This window comes from Melozone crissalis, unplaced genomic scaffold, assembly GCF_028551555.1.
Source record: "Melozone crissalis strain CALT ecotype California unplaced genomic scaffold, PUWL_Pcris_2 ptg000005l_1, whole genome shotgun sequence".
In the NCBI taxonomy this organism is placed as follows: domain Eukaryota; kingdom Metazoa; phylum Chordata; class Aves; order Passeriformes; family Passerellidae; genus Melozone; species Melozone crissalis.
Genome location: NW_026535783.1, coordinates 64,391,569 through 64,417,980, shown reverse-complemented (window position 1 = coordinate 64,417,980; position 26,412 = coordinate 64,391,569). Strand labels below are relative to the sequence as shown.

The 26,412-nt window shown below is 41.8% G+C and overlaps 1 protein-coding gene across 1 annotated transcript; it reads right to left on the bottom strand.

Annotated features, from left to right (window-relative positions):
* Positions 1-1,030: 1,030 nt before the first annotated feature.
* STARD4 (StAR related lipid transfer domain containing 4) lies at positions 1,031-24,793 on the bottom strand. The gene is made up of 6 exons (XM_054289720.1): positions 24,685-24,793; positions 9,707-9,954; positions 7,780-7,829; positions 5,936-6,062; positions 4,681-4,795; positions 1,031-4,106 (listed from the first exon to the last, which is right to left on the bottom strand). The coding sequence occupies exons 1-6, from the start codon at positions 24,791-24,793 to the stop codon at positions 3,880-3,882; spliced, it is 876 nt and encodes a 291-aa protein (XP_054145695.1). The 3' UTR covers positions 1,031-3,879.
* Between the last annotated feature and the right edge of the window lie 1,619 nt (positions 24,794-26,412).

The following is a 26,412-nucleotide window of genomic DNA, read 5'->3' as shown; positions in this document are numbered from 1 at the left end:
TCTTCGTTTCTGTAGGTGCTAATTAAATGCATGACAATACACATGTTGCAGCTTGTTTTATACATCTAATTTACATCTATATGCCTTCTGCCAGGTGCTATATGCTCATTTATTTATTTATGGTTAATAAATCACTTCTTAAAAATAGAAAAAGGTAAATAATACTAAGCCAAAATAAAACAGTTCTTCCACAACAATCATGGGCCATCAAACACTCCTGCATATATGTTTTTAGAACTGAAGCCTTGAGAAAATCCTATTGTACAGCTCTCAAGACATTTCAGTTAGGTATTTTCCTCAGTCTAAATCAAGTTTCTAAGTGAAGGCAGGCCTTATGGCTTTCAGATTTAAGGAGACAAACTGGTATCATTAGAGATCACCATGCAGCTGAAGATGAACCACATCATCAGACATAACTCCCCAAAAATGCTACATATGGCTGCACAAATATTGAAGAAACTACATCACGAGCCTGTTGGAATCCATTATTTATTCTGCATTTGCACTCAAAATACAAATACAATTGCCTAAATGCTGAAGTTAAAGTTAACAGTAAGTTAAACCCACTGTTAAAACAGACTTTGACTCTCACAGGCACAACTTGAGTGGTTTCTCTAGAATTAGGGCTTTTTTCACAACGGTGAACCTTCTAGGGTAAACAACCAGGCCACATCGTCATGTTCTGGCTACTTATGATTACTGGAGGAATTATATATGCTGTGTTTTATAAGTTCATCATGTTTCACATTTACAAATTCATCAAATTTGAGATCAGGGCCTGTGCACAGAATATCTCTCTGAAGTACTGGTGCACTTCGCAGCCAGATTTGGTACTTTGACTGCCCCTAAATTTAGCTTAACCCCAGCCCTGCATCTTCTGCACATCACAGGCAAGGTTTAATGCTGGAGTTTTAGATGAGGAACAGAACCCAAACATGAAAATTGTCTTATCTTCAGTCATGTTTCCCACACACATACAAAGCACCTAGTTAAAGTGCCAAAGTGTAAAGTGCCACATTGTCCAAATCTCTAAAAAATTAAGTTTAAAAAAACAATTATTAACCATATAAAAATAATTTTCATGTGTCTATATACATGCTATTTGACTAGCAAAGCCAGATTTCTACTATTCCTGGGCAATTTGTTCAGAAGCCACTTCTGGACAACTATATTCCTAGATGATAGAAATCTATACTAAGCATTTACTTTTTCTCCCATTTCTTCTGCATAAGCAAAACATAGGCTCCTGCACTTTGTCCTTGCCACTGCTTTCCTGTTTTAACCCTCTTGGCTCCACATAGATTGTCGAGTAACTCAGGAGGAGAATGCAACAGTAGGAGAAGAGGCTCTGATATTGTGACTTTCTTGGTTCTGATGTACTCTGGTTAAAGAACAGTTCTTCTTCCCTCTCCATCTATAGCTATATAAAAATAATATAAATTTCAGGTTCCAATACATTTGAAATCGAACATCTTTTTTCTAGTTCTGTATTAATTAGTAGCTGAAATTTTTATTAGAACTATCAATATACAAAAATACACTAGCAATTTTCTTATTTTAGCTCAAGTTCTTTCTTCAGCCGCTCTGTGCTTCACCAACCTGTTTCTTCTGAAAGCAGAAAAAGCCATTTCACTGGATACTAAATATGGATAGATACTGCATATGTGTCAGAGCCACTAAAATGGGTGTTTGGAACAATTACTTTTCTGTGCCTGGTGTTGTACAAACATCCTCCTGTAAGTGTCTTGTGCTCCTTGTGACCCACTTCTCCAGCACTGAAGTGCCTCTGTGCACATTTAAACTGGGCAATATTTTTCTCAAGGTACATCTGTATCACAACCCCTCCATCAGTCAGTCCCAGCAGCTCCAAAAGGAGAAGACATGAATATGCAGATTCACTGCACATGTAATCTTTGTAACTGGGAAGAAAAAATAGGATACACTTCAAACAGTTTCCTCTACAATCATGTCATCATTCATCCCACGGAGCAGCACTGCCAGAGATTTCATAATTGCCTCTGCACCAGTACTAGAAAGGAGAGGATTCTGGCAGCAATTCCTTGGTGTCCTTGGCAGTAGAGGATCACCCTGTGAGCTTGGAGTACTTAGGCAGACAGAAGGAAGGTAGAAAAAAAATGGGAAGACTAATCGAGGGGTTTAAAGGGAAATGCAGAATACACAAAACCTAAAAAGGAGTTAACATTTTCTGCCCATAAAGACCCAAAGGCTGTTTCATGCATTGTTTTTAACAGTCTTAAATAGTACTAAATACCTTAAAACATGAAACAGGTTGAAGAAGCTCCCACTATATGTGGTATTGTTTTTTCTACCTCTCTGATTGAGCAATGAGAAAGGAAAGTCCTCACTGTTCAGAGTTCAGTTACAGTGGCCAGTGTCAAGAAAGCCAATATTATTAGTGGCCAGTGTCAAAAAAGCCAATACCATCTGAATTTTTGGTTTTTTGAGAGTCCATTATCCCTCCCTGGATTATATGTATACAACTCCACAATATCAGGGATCCAAGATACCTTCCCAAACTCCTACACAGCTAAACTTGCAACTGTGAGCACTGGCAAAACATGGGGATAACTACAATGTCACCTGAGCAAATGGAACATACCAACATCAAAGGCTTAACATCAGATTTTAAAGAGAATTTATGTTCCTAGCAGAGAGGGAGTTATTTTTTAAATTCCGCTGCTATGTATCTGTCAGAATCACAGATTCAGATTGCTGAATATCCTTGAAATCTGCATCTTAAAAAGAGACCCTGTATCCTTCAGCAGTTCTCAGCAATTCTGCAGCTTGAGCTTTGCCCTTCAGTTGCTCATGCTTTAAGATGTTAATTTATTGCAAAGATCAGTCTAGGGGAAGTAACACAGAACACTCCACAGCACCAGAACACTGGCAAGTCTGTGCTGTTGTGGCTACAGCAACACCTATCCCTGAAGCAAGTGAGTGGCTCTTTCTGCTGCTTTTGTAATTCCAGGGTTTGCAGTTAAAGAAATATACACAGAAAGAAAGCCCCCCAAAAACCCGAGCAAATGAAATCTCCACACACACTATCACATGCAACTTTAAGTAAAAAAATCCTTAGAAGTAGAGGGTATCACTGAAGATCCATTGGAGGTTTGCTATTTTGACAATTGTGTGATTAAAGTCCACCAAAAAACCTATGGAAAGATACCTGATGACCTAAATGAGCTTTGGATCAGCTGTAAGGGCATTTCCTTATGTACTGAGACTGTTATATAAAACAGCAAATAAGTTACAGCTACAACATCAAAGAAATGCAAAAATGAACACTTATTTTTGCTCTCAAGCACAAATAGCTTTCTTATGAATAGTATAATTTAACAACTTTGCTATATAATATCCATATGATAAATCAAAGCAAATTTTAAAAACAAATTACAGATGGAGCTGAACAAACTTTAAAAAATAAATTAAAATTTAGGTAAATATAAATATATATATTACAAAATTACATCTTCAATGAGATGCTGCCTGTACAGCAACCTGCACCATCAAAATCCTGAGCACCTGGCTTCCAAAACTGCTGGAGAGAGCTGAGCTCACACTGCATTTTTCAAGCCCACACACACATCTTGTGCTTTCTACTGAGGAAGCTGGCAGTTTAGAGATTCAGGCTATTCTCACAAAGCTGCAGAGTGCAGAGCAGCAAAAAGCATCTCACACTGTGCACTGGGAATGTATGCCAAAGATCACATCAAGAAGCACTTGCTAAAGTTTTGTTTGGAACAAAGGTTCGGGTGTCATTCAGGAAGAGTGTTACCTCAATTTAGTAGGTAACCTACGCTAAGCTAAACAACATAATCTGATTGCAAGGAATGCGCCGGCTTTTAAGTCACTGTTTGTCTACGCTTTGAGTGCCTTTTTGAGGTCAGAGTAGAAATTGGCCAGGGTGCTAGACATGGCAGTGTCTACTGCAGACTGTGGCAGCATCCCTCGCAGTTCAGTCTGGATGTAGCCTGTCAAAAGACTGTGTCCAGGAGAGTCCTTGAGAGGGACACAGAACCAACCGCAAGGGTGATTGAATCCACGGACAAAGTTTGGTCTCACCTCTCCATAGTCGAGGCTTATACCTGTCAAGGAAAATAAAAAAAAACAAAAAAAAAGGGAAATTAATTTGAAAGAGGTTAAAAAAAAATTAACGCACAGTAAATTTATCATATATAAGCTTCTGGTTGGGGAATTTAGTAGTAGTGACAGGCACACCACGAGTTTCCAGGTATTTTCATGTATGGAATTTGCTGTTCATCCAAACTCTACGACAGGAAAGCATGATAAGCAAAAAAATCAAATGTTAAAAGAGGACATTCCTCCATTTACAAGAAACAAGCTGTTACTCATCCCACTTTGCTCTAAGACTCAAGTTGAAGGACTCAACTTGTCTCTAACACTCCTGCCCCACAGCTGACATAAGTGAAGCCTGGCAGAAAGGAATGGTTCATGGGAAAACCAGTAACTTGCACACTTCTTTAAATATGTAAAATTAAAGATAAAACACCTTTAAATTTGCTAAAACACCTTGAATTTATTTGTTGAAGACCATCTTAAACCATTTCTGGAATGTTTACTACTACTAAATCTGAGTCAAATCTTAAGCCAAGCAACTGTTGTAAAATAAGAATTTAGCAGAGGCAGGTGGTGGCTTACCACATGTTAGAAGACCATCTTCATAGTTTGTAGTGTAAGAAAAATCAACAAACTCCCTTGGTGCTATGATGTTCCAGAGCTGGCCAGCAGTTGTATAGCGCATCACACAGCAGTTCTTGTTGAGTGACAGAATTATAAGGGAAAAAAAAAATAAAATCTTAGGATAATGAATAGAGGGAAAGGTAATGCTTGCAGGGAGCTAACGTTTTTTACAAAGGTCACAGCCTCTGTCAACTGCATGGCAAAATCAGTGAGGTCTGAATGGCTTTGCCATTCTCAACCGAAAATTAAAAGTTTTAAGGACTTGTGGTCTACAGCTGAGAGTTGTGGAAGCAGAGTATCTGGCACCATAAGGATTTAAAGATCTAAAGCTAGAGAACTTTGGCATGCCTGACAGCTGAAAGCCACTCACCAAAGAGCCCTTGGGAAGTCAAAAAGGACCATGAAGAAACTTCAAGAGGAATCTCTTGGTAGTAAAATATCTATTTAATACTTTTAATCACTAAGTGAAAAATAAAATGGAATGTGAACAATTCTTCAAAATAGGCTTTCCCATTATAAAGTAGAGTCTGTATAAATTTTATATAGACAAAACACCTTGTCATATAAATCTTCTTTCAGAGACAGAGCAAATGACAATCCATGTTCAAGCCAGGTGTCCAGAAGAGGGTTTTGAATTCATACTGAATGCCTGCATTAACCAAAGGAAGGCTACTAGCTGTTCTGTAACCAGCTTCAAACCTACCTTTCTTTTATCAACTCCTGACTCTCAGTATGAACTATTTTGTTCTCAGCACAAAGCCATGCTACACAAATCAGCCCTTCAGGAAGAGGGGGAGGTTGCAGCTTCCATATGTCTGGACTAATACTATTGTTTGCTGTGGAACGGAAGAAAGCAAGCTGTATGAAATGGCATTGGCATACACAGTATCACGCTGTAGCCCTCTGTATGTGAATTTTATCAGAGGATACCTGACCTCCCAGGTCCAACAGAACTATGACTGACTCCTTTACTTTTAGCATTAATGGAAAGATGCATTTCAAGCTTCAGAATAGGACTGTGCTGCCAGAGAGCTTGATCTGTGGTCACACAGAGCATACATGCACAATGCTGCTCGTGCATGCAAACAAGAAGGCTGAGAAAGGTTCAGATCTGTTGGAATTGCTCTGCTCTACATCAATGTTAAAGCCATGAATGTTAAATTCATGTGTTCATCAATACATATCCCATTCAAGAATGTAAACAAGTCTTCACCTCTTCAAATGTTTCCATGATGTCCATTGAAGTCATTAGGCTGTCCCAGTCTAGCCTGTAAGGTCCAGGGCGAATATGATCCACTATTCTGTTGGTAACATCTTCCACCACTCCTTGAGCTTTGTAGCTAGAAAAATGTGTTGACATTTAGTAAGAAATTCTTTATATTACATTAATTTTCAACAGTACACTTACATTATCACCTCGGTACCAGGAAGTACAGTCGGTGGCCAATTGCATCAGAGAAACAGTACAGGAAAACACCTATGGGTGCATCTGTTCTTCTCTGCAACAAATTTGTTTCTGAAAAATTTATCCTTTTTTATACAGTTAGTATTTTATAAATGGCAGATTCCTTCCTTGGAGAAAAGTTATCCTGTTTATTTCTCTAACAACTGTAACAATTTGTTATTTTACTCCTATTGCTCGGCTAGCAAGGGAGTTCACCACAGGTAAGTAAACATAAAGTAAAAAGATCACGAATATAATGGGAAAAACATTTTTCATAAAGCAGAAGTAACAGGATTTTGGAGATTGAAATGCTATGGTTTATGTCTTGAACAGTTTTATGAAGGACTTTTGCCTATTACAGCAAAATTGTGTAACAAAAACTATACAGAAGCACCCTCAATGGGCCTCCTGACTGAGGCCCTGGACTGTAAACTGATTTGAGATAAGATAAAGTGACTTAGATCTGAGCTGGAGGAGAAAAATACTTTCCCAGGATTAAACCCAGCACCTATGGGGTGGAGGCCGCAACCCCAGGCCTATCTGCTGTCAGGCTGAAAGAGACCCTCACACCAAAACAGGGAGGAGAAGACGTTTTGGGTGTGTGGTGAAAAAGCCTCTGCTCAGAGGCAGTGAAAGCCCAAATTCAGCTCAGCTGTGGGGCCTCTTCACCATGGCAAAGCCACATCTAAGGGACATCCACATGACAGACAGCAGAGGAGCTGTCGCGGCCCAATAAAGGGCCCTCCCAAAGGGGTCCCCAGACCCTGCACCAGAGCTGCACATGATGCAAAATGACTGATCCAGAGTCATGCAAGGGTTAAATTTGCCCCCCTCAGGGGAGGCACCTGGGCACTCCCACCTGCCCAAACCTGTATTAATCCATTGATTATGGATGGGGGACCCTCACCACCAAGAAGACTAGACTGAGTAGAGCAATGAGACATCACTGCGACCCACAGAGGGGTAACATGTTTCTACTTAACCTGTCACGCTCCCTGTCCCCCCAAACACACTCCCTTTTTTCTACTTCTTTTTTTCTTTTTCTTCTTTTTTCTTTGCCTCTTTTACTACTAAATAAAATGTATCAAATTTTCAGTATCAACACCTAGCCTTGTTTGGTATTAATCAAGTCTTGGGAATATTCGAATGGTTTTGGGTTCATTCTGCTTTATTCACAGAGAGTTCTCATTACTCCTCTGTGATTACAGCAGATCATAGCACAGGAGTAGAACCAAGCTAATGAGAATGAAACTAATGTGTACAAGAACTGACTGAGTTGTCACCCAGTGACCCTTCAGGACTACTGAATGCAGGCTTGATTCTGAGCTTTACAGGACATAATTTCTGGACAGATGCTGCTGCCACTTCAGCTAATGGGAGTCCTGTGGTGTGTTCCACAGACTTCACTGTTGTCCTAGACACCATGCAATACTAAAGTATCAAACTGAGAAACTACAAAGGAATTGTCCAGCCACAACAGGCGATCCATTTAGCTTCCCTTCTGTAGGATCTCTGTAGGCTGAGGGCTATAGAATTCACAGCCTTAATCTCTAAATTCTACAGAACACATCTGTGGAACATTAAAAATGTATCTCTTGTGCAGGAAAACTTACAGGTATCCACTGAATTCCTCTGATGGTTTACGCCACACGGTTGCATCTTTCTGAAAGCAAATATAAGACACAGTATTAATTGTGTCTTGGATACAATTGCAAGAAGTCCACAAAATGCTTCAATTTCCTTGAAGAAAAGCACACAACTTTATAATTTTCCATGGTTCACCTGGGCACCACTGCACAATTTTCTTCATATTTTTCAGATATCTTTTACTTGTAATTTTCTATTATTTCAAAAAAATCAGAAAATTGGCTTTCTCAGAGTGAAATGCTAGAAGTCTGTGCAGAAGTAGGGTTTGGCAGGCCAAGTCAGTTTACTGTGAAAACACACAGAATAATGGAACAACATTAGCAGGGAAAGCCTTCCAATTGCAAGGCCACTGGAAAGCCAACAGCCAGATGTTGCTCAGACAGGAAGACCACACTACTCCTGCTTGCACTCCTGTAACACAAGTTACAGAAGCGTGCATGAGGTGCAGGTGCAGACAAGAAAGTTCAATTATCTTTCTCTCCTAGATGCCAGACTAGAAGAGTCTTGCAAGCAGTAGTCTATTTATTTTAAAGTTATCCAGAGAAAATAGAGAAACCAGTATCTTCTGATTTTTACATAACTATGACATGGAACCTCTGTACAAAGTGTCCAAATATTGGTGTTGAAAACAGTACCATATGGCACCACTTTCTTTGGAATGATGATTATATAAGCACAAAAGACCAAATGTCCTAAAGAACAGTACAGTTAAGAACTACATCCAGAATAATTTAAGGTATTTTGGGGCACAACACATCTCCTTGTGGTAGGTAAAGCTTGAGTTTCTTTTACATGGCACAACATCAAAACAGAAAGAAGGGGGGGAGGAAAGAAAGGAAAGAGGAAGGAAAGGCAGGAGAAAGGGGTAAAATCTGAGGATTTGGAACACAAGGATGCAGGTAACTTTTTAAAGGAATTCAGTAGTACTTAATTTAACAACACATTTAGTAGAGATGATATAGGTGTATTGCAAGAGTGAAAGGCTTGGATGCTCCATTCCTCCCTCTCCAGACAGCAAATTTATTAATTCTGCAAATAATAAGTTACATTTGGATCAGTTGCCTCTGTCTTATCAGTGTCTGACCACGATGGAAGAAAAAAATAAAAGCACTACTCAAACCACTGTAACAAAAAGACAAAGACAGAAATTTACCACACTAGCCCTACCATACTGCTGCACTTCCACTTTCTGTGGAGGACAGAACCAAAAAGTATTCACCCAGCCTAGGACTGGTGCACAAGCAAAGGCTGTTTAGCTTGTTGAAGCACAACTCAAAAAACCCAGGCAGCTCAAAAGAAGAGGATGGCAAACTGCTTGGAGAGAGCAGGAATTGTATTCCCTTTCAGGGAAGGAAACTTAGGATAATGTGCGGTCTCTAAAGAACAACAGAAAAGTGAAACAGTATGAGAGGAAGCCTTGAGAATTATTTCTTAAGAAGGAAGGAATTTTCTCATTTCTGAGAGGAAGACAGCTGAAGCATGATCAGCTATTGAAAGCTGAAGCATGATCAACTATTTATTGACAAGAGATTCCAGATGCCTGCGTCTGCTTTGCTGGAAGTACACGTGAGCCTCTTGCAACACTATTAATGCTAATTACTTCACATTTTGTTGCAAGTCACGCCTATAATCCTACACAAGTTCTTCCGTGAGATACACCCCTGCAAATGGGTAGAAGAAACGACAGCGTATGCCTGAGAACAGGAAAAACACATCCTGCCATCTAAAGACATTCTAGAGGGATGGTTTCACAGCTTCTGTCAGGTTCAAGTCCTGCAGGGCGCGGCCTGTGTTTTTCAGCCGTGTGGCACGCACAGCAGCGGGCCCTTTCCGCCGCACCGGTGACCCACAGCTTCCTGTGGAGCAGAATCGGGAAGCGCCCGGAGCACTCACGGTTTTCTTGGCCACCCGCCACTCGCTGTCTCCGATGCTGTGGTACCGAACCAGCGTGTTCCGCAGCTTCGAGGCCAGGGGCGTGGGATTGGGCAGGGGATCCATCTGCTTCCCTCCTAAGCGAAGATGTCTAATCACACAGACGCAGAGCAGAACACGGCAAGGAGTCAGGGATGCCAGCAACAGTGCGGATCTTCCAAACCCGAACGGAGGACGCGGGAAACACCGCCGCGCGCACACTCGCACATCTCCCAGCCGGGTTCAGGTGGCAGAGAGCGGCTGCCAGGGGCGCAGGCCGAGGGCCAGCAGCCGCCACCCCAGCGCCAGCCCCGTCCCGGGATCCGCCGGGAACGCGGAACAGGCGCGCTCCCCTCACAGCCGCGCCGCCGCGCCGGCTCCGCGCTCACCCGCGGCCCGCCCGACAGCGCGCGATACCGACAGCCAATCAGAACGCGATCGCCCTGCCAGCGCAGCCAATGGTGGCGCGGTCCGCCGGGCGCGGGGGCGGGGGGCACCGCCCCTTTACGTCACGCGACCTCGCGATGTGTGGCGACCAGAACGTCATGAGGCAGGGGCGGAGCCTCGGGCCGGATTGGGAATGGCGGGGGTGGTGTGAGGGAGGGCGGGGGAGCGGGATGGCGCCCAGCCCGGGCACCTGCGGGCACAGCGCAAGAGCTGCTCTGCTCACGCGTCTGGCAGTGCCGCTTTGTACCGATGGCAGAGAGTCACAGAATAGGATGAATTGAAAGGGAAGCATCAGGATCATCGAGTCCCAACTGCTGTCCTGCACAGGACACTTCAAGAGTCACAGAATGCTCGAGAACATAGTCCGAACGCTTCTTGCCCTCGGTCAGGTTGGTGCTGTGACCACTGCTCTGGGGAGCCTCTTCCAGTGCCCAAACACCCTCTGGGGCAAGAACTTTTACCTGATACCCAGCCTAAACCTGCCCTGACACAACTTCAAGCCATTCCCTTGGGTCCTGTCTCTGTGCGCCCCAGAGAAGAGATCAGGGTCTGCCCCTCCTCTTCCCCTTCCAATGAGGAAGTTTCAGACCCCAGTGAGGCCTCCCCTCAGTCTCCTCCAGGATGAACAAACCAAGGGCCTTCAGCCATTACTCATAAGGCTTCTCAAGGCCCTTCACCAGCTCTGTGTCCTTTCTTTGGACACTCTCTAGTAGCTTTAGATCGTTTTTACATTGTGGTCTCCCAAACTGCCCCCAGCACTGGAGATGAGGCCACCCCAGCCCAAAGCAGAGTGGGACAATGCCCTTCCTTGCCCAGCTGGTGACGCTGTCCCTGATGCCCCCAAGACAGGGATGTCCCTCCTGGCTGCCAGGGCACTGTTGCCTCATCTTCAGCTTGCCACAGACCAGGATCTCCAGATCCCTTTCCATGTTGCTGCTCTCCAGCCTCTCATTCCCCAATCTTTCCATCCATCCAGGGTTGCCCCATCCCAGGTGCAGAGTCCAGCATTTTTCCTTGTTGAACTGCACACAGTTGGTGATTGCCCAGCCCTTTGATTCATCGAGGTCTCTGCAGGGCCTCCCTACCTTTGAGGGAGTCAACAGCTCTTCCCTGTCTTGTCTCATCTGCAGATTTGCTGATTCTCCCTTCCAGTCCTGCCTGCAGATTGTTTATGAGGATGCTGAAGAGCACAGGGCCAAGGATGGAGCCCTGCAGAACCCTGCAAGTGACAAGTCACCAGTTTAATGTCACCCCAGTCACTGTATGTAACCCTTTGTGCCTGACTGGTGAGCCAGTTGCTCAGTCATTATATTGCACATTTTTCCAGGTGTTCAAAAGATCAATTGCTTGTAAATATAATGGCCTTGTTAAGGTTTAGGACTCAATGTGCTTCATTGTCATGACTTAGGGGGAGGTTCAGTGCTCAGACCTAGGAGGAGATTGATAATGCCTAGAAGAAGAATGTACTGTTGCAAAATGTGGAAGATGTAAAACTTTTTCAAGAAGGAATGTTCTTTAATGTATTACCTTTTTATACTTTCAACAACAAGATTTAATTCCTGAATCAGGAAACAGCCAACAAGCTGTAAGTGATGTCCAAGTGTTAGAAAAACACACTACTTTTTTGGCAGAATTGCCTTATTAAGGTTTAGGGCTTGGCAGGCTTCAATGATCTCAGACCTATGGGAGGTTTGCAAAGCTTGGGGAGAAGGATGTACCATTGATGGTGGGCACAAAGAATGCAGAATTTCCAAGGCACAAGAATATCTGGCAGAATCCCCAAGAAAAGGAAGAAACTAATAAAGGAACTCAGCAATTGCACTGAATCAGGTATTATTAATTTCTCAATTTCTGGGCCTCCGGCTGTGCCCTGCCTGGGGGCTCCCCTGTCGGGGGAGACTCTCCTGGAGCAGTTTTGTGTCAGAAAAGAGAGACGTACTGGACTTTTTTGGTGTTCAGGTTCTTGTTTATTATTATCTTATCTAAATTTTGCATGCTGTCCACACCAGGTAGTGCACTGGAAAAGCACCACAAAAATGGCTAACAATCTCTTGTTACAATGTCTTTTAAGACTAAACTACCCAATTAAGAACTGATGCCTAGATTATTTTCCCTTTTAACCCAATAACTGATCCCTGGAAGCCCATAATTCAAACTTTTTTACCCAATTACAAAATGCCACCCAAACCCATGAAGAAGAAAGAAGAAGAAGGATAAAGAAGGAACTTGGGACAACACCCTCTGTCCTCCATCTTGCTTCCATTCACAACATACTAAAAATCCCAAAACCTGAATTTCTCACCCAAGTGATATACCTACACTACTCTCTATAATCTGTTTCACACTTTTGTGGATTCTAGTCTATCTTGAAGTCTAGGAAGCTTTCTCCATGAATGAGGGTCAAAGTCAGTGCTGCCCTGGGGGTCAGGGCACCCCAGAGCAGACAGAGAAATATTCTCTGTGCCCTGGGTTTCCACAAGGTATGACTGGGTAAAAAGTAATTCCAGCAGCAGGAGATGCAACCACTGACCCAAAAGTAAAGAAAGACTGAACATGCAGACTAATTAACATAAGAAGGGAGTGACGCGCTTAACCTATAGAAGATAGGCTGCTAATTAATAAGAGAACTATGCCGCTTTTAACCAATGAACATTAATTCCTATTTTTGCTAAAATGTATAAATAGTAAAAAGTTCTGGGAATCGTGGTGCTGGCTTTGTTGATTTGCCACCAAGTCTCCATTGCTGCACGGGTCTGTAAATAAATCAAGTATCACTATTCTGTGCATGGGTTGGCCTCCTGCACGCCAGGTGCAAGAACATATTTGGGGACAGCAGGGCTTCTTTACAGTGGCCATATAAAGGTTTACACAGGGCTGCAGCTTTCCAGAGTCCTCTGTGTTTGCTGTCAGCTGAAGCATGTCCTTCAGTGCCAATGTGGTGGGCAGGAGCAGTGAAGGAAGATTCCCTGAATCAGCATCTCCAGCTGGCTGTTTGCTGTGGCTTTTGTCATAGCACCTGAAACTGAAAACAGCATGTTTGTCCAGCCACAAAGAGCTTAAGGTGCTGCAGAGCATGGTGAGTGACACATTGGGGTGGGAAAGCCCAAGACACACCTGGTCCAGTCAGCAGTGCTTGCAACACAACTCAGCAAGATGCTGACGGAGTGTTGAAGTTTCGCTTTGCTCTATAAAGCAGCAAGCAGACTGGATTCCTGTCCTAGGAAACAGGAGCACCTACGGCCAGCCCACAGCTGAAGCAGACTTCAAAAGTGCGTGTAAGTGCTTGCTCCCTGCAGGCTTGCACTGTTCAGTGGGCATCATTCAGTCCAGCAAACACATTAGACAATGTCCGTATAAAAAGTGAAACCTCCTGTAAAGACAGGAAGTTAAATTGGTTAAAAAGCAGATGATTGGAGTAGGAGATTGTGGGAATCTATAAAATGAGAGCAATTTAGGAAAACTGCAGAAGACAGGCCTCAGATACAGCGGAATTGTGAACAGTGCTAAAGCAGCAGAAAAATTATTTAAGCTGTAGAGAAGACATGGGAACAAGAACAATAGAGCTGTGTATTTGTGCTTGTTGGGCTTTCTAAGTTGCAAAAAGTTTATCTAGCAAGATATTAGGAAGGTTAAGTTTATGAATAGGGCTCTATGCGTTGTGTCTCACAAACAGGTATTGTATTTGAAATAAGTAAGTATTGTTTTAACCAAAGCCATGCTTATGGTGATTGGATAGAACTACTGTCAATATGCTTTTGCTTCATGTGATCGGTCAAGAAAGTTATAAAGTATGCTGTAGCATTAAGTTTTCCAGCCTGCTTCCTGGATTTATGAGCTGTTAGCATCGTCCCATTATCATAATAATGTAATTAGACTGGTGCTGAAAAATAAATAGCTCGAGACACTATCCCAGCAGCCCCGTCCTGTTTGTGTCTGTAAATAAACTGTCGGCATCAGAGGTCAACAGATCTTCTTTGTGTGGTAATATGTTGTTCATTTTGGCCAATGCTGGCTCCCAAAATGAGTGTTTTGAACATGGTTTTGTTTTCAATACAGGGCTTTACCACCAGACCTTTTGAACTGTCCCTAGTTTCCTTTGCAATTTACAGCTCTTGCTCATTTTTCCCTAGTTGAAAATGGGTCTCTAAACAAAGGTCATGCTAGCACATACTAAACAAAAAAAGATGATATTTTACATGCAATCCTTGAAATTTTACAAATTGCAGAATCAAGAGAGAAGTTTTGAGTTGAAAGCATATGACTATACAGGAACATACTTCATTCATCTTCCTTCAGATTGCTGTCTATTATATTTCTCTGAGTGAAAAGGTATACATTTGACCAGTCCCTGGCTTCTTTCGCCAGTCTTCCTTGCCCTGTTACACTCCTTGAAGTCCAGTGCTTTCATGCCTTTGAGCGTGAAATTCCTTCCCCATGGGCTGTTCCTAGTTTAAACCACCAGTGTAAATTTAAGAGGGAAATTTCTTTTTCTTGAAGGGGGGAATGGCAAGTTTGCATTGGAAAATGCTGATGTTTTTAATAAAACCTTACTTGTATAAATGTTTTATGTTTCCTTGGACTGAGTGGATTATAACAGAAGGTTGTTTGGGCTTTTCAAATCTCCTCTGGGAACTCATACATCAAGTTTCTCAAGTTTAGGAGATTGCAAAGTAGTCTTACAGATTATAGATACTCTGTATTCTCATATTTAATATTAATTTTATTATATGAGCCAAAAGGGTGTTTTCAGGACTTATAAACTGGTTCTTGCTCACAGTGAGGTATTTCCATACCTTCTGGCTTCCCAGCTGTGCAGAGCACAGTGTCAGTGAAATGTGTGAGATAACCAATGTGCTGCTGAATATTTTTCCTGTCTGACATTCCTTCCATGAGTTACAGTAAAACCTACAATGCCACCAGCTTGTGTCTACGTTAGAAAAGTGCTGTGAAGATGTGAATGTTAAATACTGCTAACAATACCAGAGCTGAGCTTTTGCTGTTCCTTCCTGCTGGTCTCTCTGGCCCATCTCTGCGCAGTAACTCCTGAACCACTCCCAAATTACACCACAGCTGTATCATGCCTGAGGTATGCTGTATTCCTGTGGAAGAACATCTGTTCCTCTTGTTACATAACACCTTGCACGGGTGAATTTTGATTACCATAATGGGTGAAACCCACAAACACTGTCAAAAAGCCCAAAATTCCTCTGTACCCCAACAGGAAGGTAACTAGATAGAATAATTTTCTTTCTAGAAACATCTGCATTCACCTCATGAAGAGGAATGCTTAGAATGCCTGATAGTTCATATTAGAAATCCTGTTGTTTGGAAAAGTGGAATATTAACTACTGGCATTTAATTTTAATTTACCAGTACCTGGCAATAGCTTTGATCACTGAAGGTGCTCCTCTAAAGAATGTATGACAATCTTGCCTGCTTTTCAGATACAAGGAACTGTAGACATTTAATCCTAATGTCTTGCAAATCAGCAAAATGTCTGCAGTTTACCGAACATATTGGACCAAGTCTGCTTTTGTAGAAAAGAACCACTTAGAACCACTAATACACAATGTGTTCACTCTTTTATGACACTCAGCACGCTGGTCCTAACCCAGAACGCTGCCCAAAGTATTTAGCTGGATGAAACCTTAACTCCAGCTGTTGGAAGAAGAGCAAATGGCACATGGTTACCTCATTAAAGTTATTCTGACCAATTTTTTTCTCTTAAATTTAAATGTATTTTGTGCCCTTTCCAGACAAAAAAGATGTCCTTGATGTCCCCAGCAAGTATTATATGATTCTAAAGCTCAGCAGGCTTCCATTAATAATAATGTATTTGATATTCTCAAAGTTAAATATAATCTAAACTTCTGTCACACAGAGGGCTCTAAAAAACCCAGTATATTCTGTTCTGCCAAGATTGTTCTTTGCTGGTTGAGCTGGCTTGATCATATGGAGATGCAGTATCTCCATTTAGAATTAAATTAATACAGCTCTTCATAATGAAATCTGAATTTTGGAAATGAAAACGCAAATCCAAAATCCATGTTACCAGGCTTACTATTTTCTCACTTCTTTTTTCCAAGTGATCAATAGCTATAGGTAAGTTGAAAAACTGGGATTTTCCTCCTAGTTTTATGCCTCATTAGGAGCTTTCTTCTTTCTACAAGCATTAACTAAGGCTTGAGCAATTAGAGGCATCAGATAGTTCCAGTGCAGAAGGGTGGAGATAATGACATTCTTCATTCTTTGGGGCATCTACATCCCTTTGGCTGATGGATTGGCAAGAGCCATTAGACAACTTTTCAGGGATTATCACTATTTGTCAGTACTGCTTAATACTTTTGAGGAAAGAGCCACCTTTTCTTACTACATTTTTTTAACTGTTTATTTTATTGTGAGTAAGCTACAGTGTGTCAGAGAGTGTGATTTCCAATGTAGTCCAATATATTTATTCTGAGCTTGAGTCTTTTTTAGCAGTTACGAACTTATGAAAAGTAGCTACGATGTCTGTGCCAATACATGTTCTGTTGTACAGTTCTATTTTACATGTTGCTTACGAATTTTGGGTTTTTTTCTCGATTTGTAATTCTATAGAAGAGTGATATGATTGGTTGATTGACCAATTGATCTCTTGCTAGAGCTGTGCTTAATTTGATCATGAGCTGTGTGTTTATCATTACTCTCTTCTGACTACTCAGTTTTCCTTATCTGGTCATTGTGTTCCCTGTTACCAGGACATTGCTCTCAAATCTACATGAATCTCCTCACTGGTGCAGAAGATCTGAGCAATTTCAAGCAGTGAAAAATACTCATTACTGACAATACAATTCAAAACGTTGTTGGGCTTTTTTTCAGGTGTTAACTTGAGTTGCATTTAACTGTGAAAGGTAGAAAGCCCTCCACGTAGTCAGAGTTCCGCAAATTTGGGGCCTTTGCACAGGCACCAATTTTGTGGCAAAATTCAGGCTTTCTAGACCCACGCCTTCTGTGTTGCACAAAACACATGGGCTGTGTAGTCCTTTAAAGCTGTTCATCAGTGCAGACCCAGTGACAGGATGGTTGAAGCTGGCAGGGATCTCAGTGCCATATGATCTGGATGAGATTTCTGTCAGCCCCTTTCCACCACGACCCTCTGGTGTATAAGCCCTCCCCTGCCCTTCCCTCCCCCACAGTTTGGTGCCATCAGCAAATCTGTGGAGGTGCAGATGCCCCATAATCTGGAGCATTAATGAAGGTGAAAGAGGTTTGGACCCAGTATTGAACACTGGGTCATGCTGCTCCAACCAGGATTTGTGCCACTGACCATCACCTCCCTCACTATTTGGTCATCCAGCTGGTGTGTCAACTTCATTATGAGGATCTTGTGAGAAATCTTGCAGTTACTTTCCTTCTGCAGCTGGCTTCTAAGATTTCCCCCCCATACACACCTTTATAACTACCCAGTTTATGTTCTCTGTCAATAAAATGAAATACAAGTATCCAGGTTTGCAACTCAGGTTTAAGTAGAACAGTTGAAAGTTGAACTTAGACAAAAACCAGCCCTGGAATGTACTGGAAAGAGCATTCTGCAAGTGGCACAGGAGGACTGATATTTAACTAAAAACAATTTTGTTTTGAAACCTTTTACTGGCTTACCTGGAATTATATGGCACAGAAAATTTCTTGCTAAATCATAGACTGGCAAAAGTGTTTTGCTCTAACCACTCTTGGTGTATTCAGTCGCACTAACATAGCATTTCAGCTGGCAGGACAACTGCTGGAGGAGTCTGACTTTATAGAAAGTTCAGTCAGTGAAATCTTGAGAGGCCATCTCTTGCTAAAAACATGCACATGTATTGTTCACCCACAAACTGTCACATGAACCACTAAATCTGACTGATTATACATCTTTGTTAAAGAGGCAAAAATGCAGCAGGGGCAAAATTTTTTCATACAAATATGTCACAGGCATGAAGAAAACATATAACTTTGTTTTTCTGCTGAGCAGCTAAAAAGTGAGCCACAACAAAAACAAAACAATCCAATCAACAAAAAACCTCCAAACTTTGTAGAAAACCTCTAATATTTTTCATGTCTGATCTTCAACTGTCTATTTAACTTTGGCTGGATTAGGAAGTGTACAATGTGATGCCTTTCAATCATAGTGTGATAGAAAGCAAGTCTTTATTTTCTACAGTTGGCCCACATAAAATGACAGAAATGGCATTAGGATTTCATGTTTGCTTAAAATGAGCTGTATTAAATCAGCTAGCTTGACCATTCCCTGTAAATGCCAAAAAATCCCAAAAGGCTACGTCTGGATTCTTAGCACTCGTACATATTGCCAAATGCAACTTTCCAGATGGTGAGAAGTGTAACTAATAATATTGTATGTTTCTCTAACATAGCCCTGGTAGGGTTTGCCTCAGCTTGTGAGTGAGCCAGACTAGAATTCAGCTCACTTCTCACATAATCATTCAAACTAATGTATTTAACTAAGAAACAGGAATGCAGTAAGAATTCACTGGCTTAGGCAGATGTGGGTCAAGGGAACAGTCTGGAAGAGAGAATGGCCCATCACTCCTTTGGTGAGACCTGGCTAGCTGCCACAATTTCCTTCCATGGTATCAGGTTGTTGCAGGAATTCACTGGACTGCAGGTCCATGCTGTTGCAAGCTGCAGTGTTGTTTAGGGAAGAGGGAGCAATGGTCTGGAGCACAGCTTAGGCCAAATAGCATTCCAAAAGCAATCGCTTCACAGACCAGCAATTGTACCTCCTTTTTTTTAAAGTGCATTTTGCGGTTAAGCCACGAGATGGCAGGAAAACAAAATAAATATTATTTTATGGAGCAGCTGCACTTGAAAGTTACATCTAAAACCAAATACTATCAAGAAGGGGGCAAATTTTCCTCATAAAAGTGTTGCTAAAGTCTCATAAAGTTTTAAAATATGTTAGATATCCCTTTAATTAATGGTATCTAACTGTGATTTACACTAAACCATCTTTCTCTTATCTGCTGTTTTATGTCTCTGGAGAAATGTCTAATTTTTTGCCTATGGGCAAGAAGTAAAAAAGTTAGAACTGCTTATTTCAATTTTGGTTCCCAGTGTAATATGGTGTGTAACAAAATTAAATTCAGAATAAAGTCTCTTTGTATGTGGAAGGAGAACCATGATTGCCCTGAACCATTATTAACTCCTTGGTTTCTCTATCTTATGTAGTATACCCTCTCATTCTAGCCTCACAAAGAAAACTCTACCTTCACATTATTCTCAAAGCAGACTGGAAAGCCATATAGGAAATTCAAATGATGAGTTGATTCTTACTGATTTGAAGGGTAAAAGACACAGTGCCTTAAAATCATCTCTGTAGGTATTTGCTTCTGTCATATGATATTAAGAAAAGTACTGTAACTTTTTCTATGAAAGAATTTCAAATGAATTGATTCCTCTCCTGCCATATCCTATCAGTGGAATTTTAAAGAGAGTGGCTTCTAAAATATCTTAGTTCCTTTTTCAAAAGCAGTAGTTACAATGTCATTGTTAGTACTGCCTAAGTAGCAATAGTGCACCATAGCAGTACATGGCAATAGTGTCTGTGAGAGTGGTGTGCATGGAGTCTTACAAGCAATTCCCAGTTGTTGGATAGTCTTGTCCTGCAAGCACTCTTAAATGCCCTGTAATTGCAACCCAGAGAATGTGTTGTCTACTGTAATTAATAATGTTTAGGGTGTCTTAAACATTTTCCTGACTGTAGCAAGCTGAGTGTAGTAAAAGACCTATGTCCAATGATAGATGGAGTTTTAACCTTTGGCCTTATCTGTGTTCCTGGATACGCTTCTCTGCGGCCTCTCTGCAGTCATCTCATCATAATGAACCAGGAAGTTGTTCACCAAAATACCTTTATTATCTCCAAAAGAGTTGTTGAACTTGTTTTGGACAGGCTTCAGTGACACCCTCAAGGACTTTCTGTAGTTTGATCTGTTTGGGAATTTATTGCCTCTTTCTATCCCTATTGTTCTCATTTACTGCTTCTAACAGGGGCAACTTTTTCTTCCCCAAGAAGCAGCCCTGAGATGTGCCAGTGACAGCGCAGGTCTCTGCTGAGCTTGTCAAGGACGGCTCCATTCTGCAATAGCTGTGCATTGGCCAAGGGCCAGAAGCACAGATTATGGGCCATGAGGCAGTGTACAGAACTTTATCACTGACAAGAAATGAAGAGTAGTTCATGGCTTTGCCATGAAGTTAAACAGTCATAGTTCATGTGTGCATATGTAGTTGCCCTGCTAAGAAAAGGAAAAAAGTATAACTGAAAAATTACCATGTTGGTAACTCCTAATTTATACATACAACACACTTATTTGTGAGAACTACTGATCCCACATTTTCTGGTATTAAAATGTTGATTTATGATAAATTCATAGCTGTCCCTAAAACAATTTTGATTCCTGTGAGACTCAGGCAGCAACCCCAAAGCAATGTTTTCTTTTAAAGCAGTTATTTCATTGTCTTTTCCGTGAATTGTCCATGCTTGTGCTGTTATGAGGGAGAAATACTGGTAAGATGTAGCATGCCTGTTCTAACTAATTATCTCAGTCATGGTGAGGAATTCCCAATTTAAATAAGTACCAAAAGTGACTTCTTTGTGTCAATCATAAAATCTATCAAGTTTTCAAACATTCCTTGAAAGACTGGCTTCTCAGGTCATAGGCAGAAGATGATATTCAGGTTTAGGAAACCGGATCTTTTATTACAGCAATGAGAAAACAAAAATAGGAAGTCAAGATTACAGATCTTTGAAAGGTGGATATTGGCGCAAAGCAAGGGCTCTGTACAAGATGCCATGATGTTGCATTTTGCCTGGAAGAACCTGCAGCAATAATTACCATTCTTTGTTTAGAAGGCTAATGTTTAATGGGTTTTTAGAAATGTGGTGCACTGAAAACTTCTTGCCACCTATCCATTGATTTCCAACTTCAGGATTGTTATAGTTACACAGTATGTTGTGATTTCTGCAACAACACTTCCAAAATCTTAGTCTCTGCTGTGTTTCCTTTTTTCTCACTTCACCCAGAGTAGGACAACAGGATTAATGGAGCTGGTTCCTGCAGACAAACACTGAAGCTGGATTTACTCCTAGCAGTCTTACAGCAATAGCAGAGTTGTGCCACTCTCATTCTGCCCACTCAAGCTGCTCACAACTTCAGCTGCTGTAGTTTTGAGGAAATCATGGCAAAAAAAAAAAAAAAAAAAGACTGAAACAATGACAAGTAAACTCCAGATCCACTTTTCATGTGCGTTTTTCTTTTAATGTACCCTGCCCCTTGGCAGCACTGTAGGCTTTTGTACTATTTTCCTATATGTGCTGAAAGCCCCTGTGGCCACACATTGCTCTGCTTTGGTATTGTCCTGACATTAGCAAATCTGGAAACCATGTTCCTGATATATTTGCTACTACACTGTTATATTATTTTGTAAGTCAATTTGAATATATAAAATTTGCTGACCCTTTTACAATTTTAAGTGTGCATAGGTATAGGGCTGCCATCATCACCAAAATATTTTGTGTGAATCATGATCACTGTCAAGAAAAACAAGACCTCTTTTGATGTCTATGGTCTCCAGGCTTGATGGAAATGCTTAAGCTTAGTAATTGCCTTTTGTACTTTATATTCTCTGAAATAACTGTTACATTATCTTCGCAGAAATTATTTTGTAGCTGGATGTGGGGTTTTGTTGTTTTTTTTTCTGAGTAGTGGCAGAACATTATGGCACACAGTCCTCCTAGATGACCATTTCCTTAGAAAAGTACCCTCCTTATCATCCATATTAAATAGAAACTACCTAGAATACTTCCAGGATAACAACTTGGAGCCTTTAAGATTTTAAAGTATGTTTGGCAATTTTTCAGTGAAGTAAGATACATTTATCATGGATGTCTGAGCTATTTCCTTTCAGAAAATAGCATTAGGAGTTGCAAATAAGCCTTTTTGACTAATGAACAGAACATGACATCATTGTTTTAACACACTTTCTTTCTTAATCAGCTAACTATATGGACATAATAAATGCCTCAGTTTTCTCAGCCAGTCCAAAACAGACTTGCTATCTTGGACTATATCTTCATCCTGGTTATAAATGTAATATTTGGAGTATTAAGTGAGTAGACTAACATAGGGCAGTGTTGCTCTGGTTGAGGATTGCAGTCACAGACAGGAAATCTAAGATATTTTTCAGATGTGACAGTGGCAGAAGACTGAACCTGATTGTCTTAAAAGCCTTCTTTAACCCTATGACCTCTTGTTTTCTTAGCTTTGGTGAGAACTAGAGGTATGAATAAAACAGTTCTTCCTCTGTACCACGGAGGCATGCCTTTGTCTTTTCAGATGATTCTTATTAGAATGTGCTCCAGGGTTTGATGTGTGAGGAGAATAACAGTATGGACAACAAAATCCAGAACACAACTTAAAACTCGTGTGCAATTGTTGTCAGGATTTTTTTTCAATATGAAGGGACTCCTTGAGGCAGCCTTAGATGAGATAAAGATGACTAGTAGAACACTTTTAGGAAAGAATTAATTTCCTGGATGAAGAGCACCTTTGTCTGAGGATGGAAAGGTCACCACAAAAAAAAAAAAAAAAAAAAAAAAAAAAAAAAAAAAAAAAAAAGTCCTCTAGTGTCTAGGGCACTCTGCTAAGACATAGCAGAGAACTGATAGGAAAGTATGCAAATTACCAGGTTTATGCAGAGTAATAACAAGGTTAGAGTTCAAGGAAACCATGCATGTAGCCAGCTAGAAGTAGGAGGCTGATGATTTGGGGAGGGTAGTTCAGCTGATAAAAGGATGTAATTCTGTTGGGTAGTAACAAAGGCTGCACAATAGGGGTCAGAGAGGGACCGTGTGGTTTCAAATAACAGTAAAACTTTTAAGGGGCTTCAGTCACATCAGCTGCCTGTGTGTACAGCAAGGAGGAACTTGAATAAAGCTCTATTAGAGTTCAATGAGCTTTAATATGTTTGAAGGATGCTCTGACACAAGCTTTTATGCAGTGCTCTGGAAATAAGAGGCTGAAATTGGGTCAAGAGAGCAATATTCTTCACAACACAGTATTTTAAATTGCAAGATGCATTAGAAGGCCTGAGTGACCTCTTCTCTGCATAAGAGGTTCGGGAAAATAAACTGTGTGTTAATGCATGTTTTTCATAGAAAATTTCTCTGCTGTATTTCTGTGGCAGAAAATTGTCAGATAGGTAGCCTAGAGAGAAGCCATTTGCATTAGTTTGGTTTTCAGTTAATTCTGATTAAAGTGGGAGGTAGTAGGTGAATTCATTGACTCTGCATATACCATAAATGTGATGTGGATACATATATTCTCTTTTAATGATACATGTTTTAATGTATCATTAAAAGAGAATATACGTATCCACACCAGCAGAATATATGTATCCACACCAGCAGCATATAGCTTAGTGGCTTCATCTTGCTACATCAGAGAATTTTAAAAGTTGTCTGTACAATTTTCTGAAATACAATCCAGAGGCATATTTATTTTTAATAAAATAAATGCATTTATTTTATTTGGAAAATATTTATGATTTATTGTCATTTGTTTTTGGGGTAACACTGGACATTTTATGTACTCAGTAGTAGCTGACAAAGTTTTTGACTGTTGTCAAATAGCTTAAGGTAATAATTGTGGTTTAAATTTTCTATGACTACAGCTGTGAAGTGATGGCAAAGAAAATAGGATAGTAATAACTCTCATGGGTTTATTTCAAGTGAAAGTCAGCAAAACAATAACGATTCTAACAATCTAAAACAAACAAACAAAACAACTTTCCTAGGAAACAACACCAAAAGTTTAATTGGTTAAAATGTATGGACACTTAGTCTTGGAAAACTTTTACAATGTTATCTGTACCTGGAGGATATTAACTTTTGTCATTTAACATTAATCAAGAGCATGCCAAAAGCCTGTGCTGAAATGTGAGTGAACTCTTTTCTAGAGAAACAGTTTGGAATTCTGGAAACTCTTCGTAATTGGATACAGGATTTACATATTTGTTTCTTTATTTTAACAAAGTACAATAAGCATCAACAACATTATAACTGTCCTGTATTGCTTCTTTGATTTTCACACATCTTCTCTCTGCATCTTCTCGATCGGGACAGCCTCCGGTTCCTTCTCTTTCCCCTTCTGCTCTTCCCTTGATCCCACAGCTTGTCTGCATGGAAGACCCGTTTTTGCTCAGAGAATCGCAGCATGTGCTGGGCGGAGAGGGCCAGCGTCGATCGGGAGCATCGCGCCTCAGGCAGGGCGGCGGCGGGGCAGCGGCGGCGGCGGCGGCGGCAGAGGGCGGCGGGCGGGCGGGCGGGCGGGCGGCAGCGGGGCGGCGGCGAGCGGGACCGGCGGGCAGCGGCAGCGGCAGCGGGGCAGCAGCGAGCTGAGGTAGTACTTAGGGCTCCAGGCTAGGGGCTGGGCGCTGCGGTGCAGCTCATAACTCCTTATATACAGCCTGGCCCCTCCCACAGTCCGATCGTCCGGAGGAATCATTGGGTGGGCCGGAGGAGTTCATCCTAGCGACGGAGCCTCCCCCCGCCTCGAGAGGGGCTCGAAGGGGGTTGCTCGGGGAAGCCATCCTAGCGACAGAGCCTCTCTGACCTCTCCACCTCCTGCCGATCCACGGGCGCTCGTTCTCTCTGGGCACGTGTCACTGACTAGGCATGTGTGGCCATTCCAGGAATTGAACTCTTATATTTAACCTTAGTAAGCCACATTTTTAAGCAACAGTTCAGAATAAAATCTAAACAATTTAAGACATTTTCATTTTAGCATTAATCTTGCCCCTCAACTGGGGGAAGAACCTTTCCCTGATACCCCTGACAAAACTTTAGGCCATTGCTTCAGATCCTGTTGATGCCTTTTCCTGAGCCTCTGCACATCACAGAGAAGACATCACTGTCTCCCCCTCCTTTTTCCCTCAGGAGGAAGCTGCAGACTCCAATTAGATCTCCTCTCAGTCACCTGCAGGCTAAACAGACCTTCTTTGGACACTCTCTAGTAGCTTTAGATCGTTTTTACATTGTGGTCTCCCAAACTGCCCCCAGCACTGGAGATGAGGCCACCCCAGCCCAAAGCAGAGTGGGACAATGCCCTTCCTTGCCCAGCTGGTGACGCTGTCCCTGATGCCCCCAAGACAGGGATGTCCCTCCTGGCTGCCAGGGCACTGTTGGCTCATCTTCAGCTTGCCATGGACCAGGATCTCCAGGTCGCTTTCCACGGTGCTGCTCTCCAGCCTCCGATTCCCTATTTTCAGCTACATTGTTTGGCGGCTGAATAAAACCGGCATCTCAGGGAGGTGAACAGGGCAAGTAGCTCTGAGCTAGGCTCATGCTGGCACCTCCAGATATGCATGAGAGCTTTGGTTACCTAATCTCAGTTGTATTTTGAGAACCTGGGACAGGTCCCAGACACAAAGGGACTCAAAAGGATCTCTGGATTCTGTGACCGTGTTTGTGATGTTAAAGTGCCCCCTTGCTCCCCCCCCCTCAGTGGAGCACAGACAGTCATGGCACATGGAAGGGCCTGGGAACACGCAGCCCTGTCTGCTCCCAAGGAGCCACCAGCCCTTCAGAGCCCACCTCAACACAGGAGCCCAAAGCCAGGTGGGAACTGTGCCCTGTCCAGGCTCTTCCCAGAACTCTCCCAGGGAACCCACCATCCCATGGCACGGCTATGACACCCATTATAATAAAAACTCAAGGCTGGAGTGGCTTTTGAACTGAGGGGGTTTCTGCCAAGAGGCATAGGATATGTTAGGCGAAGAACATTTTAGGATTGCAGAGGATTAATAACAGGCTGTTTTGGGAAATACCAAAGATAGGAAAGGAAAAGAATTTAGATGATTTGGGGAGTAACAAGTGAAGGAAAACAGAGGGATAAGATGACAGAAAGGGCTGTTTGTTTCTACATAATTGCATTTGTCTGCCTTTGCCATGTGCCCAGTTAGCAGAATCTGACCTATCTTCTTATCATATTAATTTCTAACTCTTTGTTTTTCCCTGGGTTTAGCGAGGAGCTCTGTCTTGGGGCCCAGAGCAGTCCCAGCTGCTGGAGAGATGTCAGGGTCTGGAGGTCTCCGGGGCAAAAGTAGGTGCTGTGTCTGTGTGAGACCACAATGTGTCTGAGACAGAGACAACACTGAGACAATGCTGTACCTCGCGTGCTCCTACATCCAGTGCCAACAACTTGGGAGTC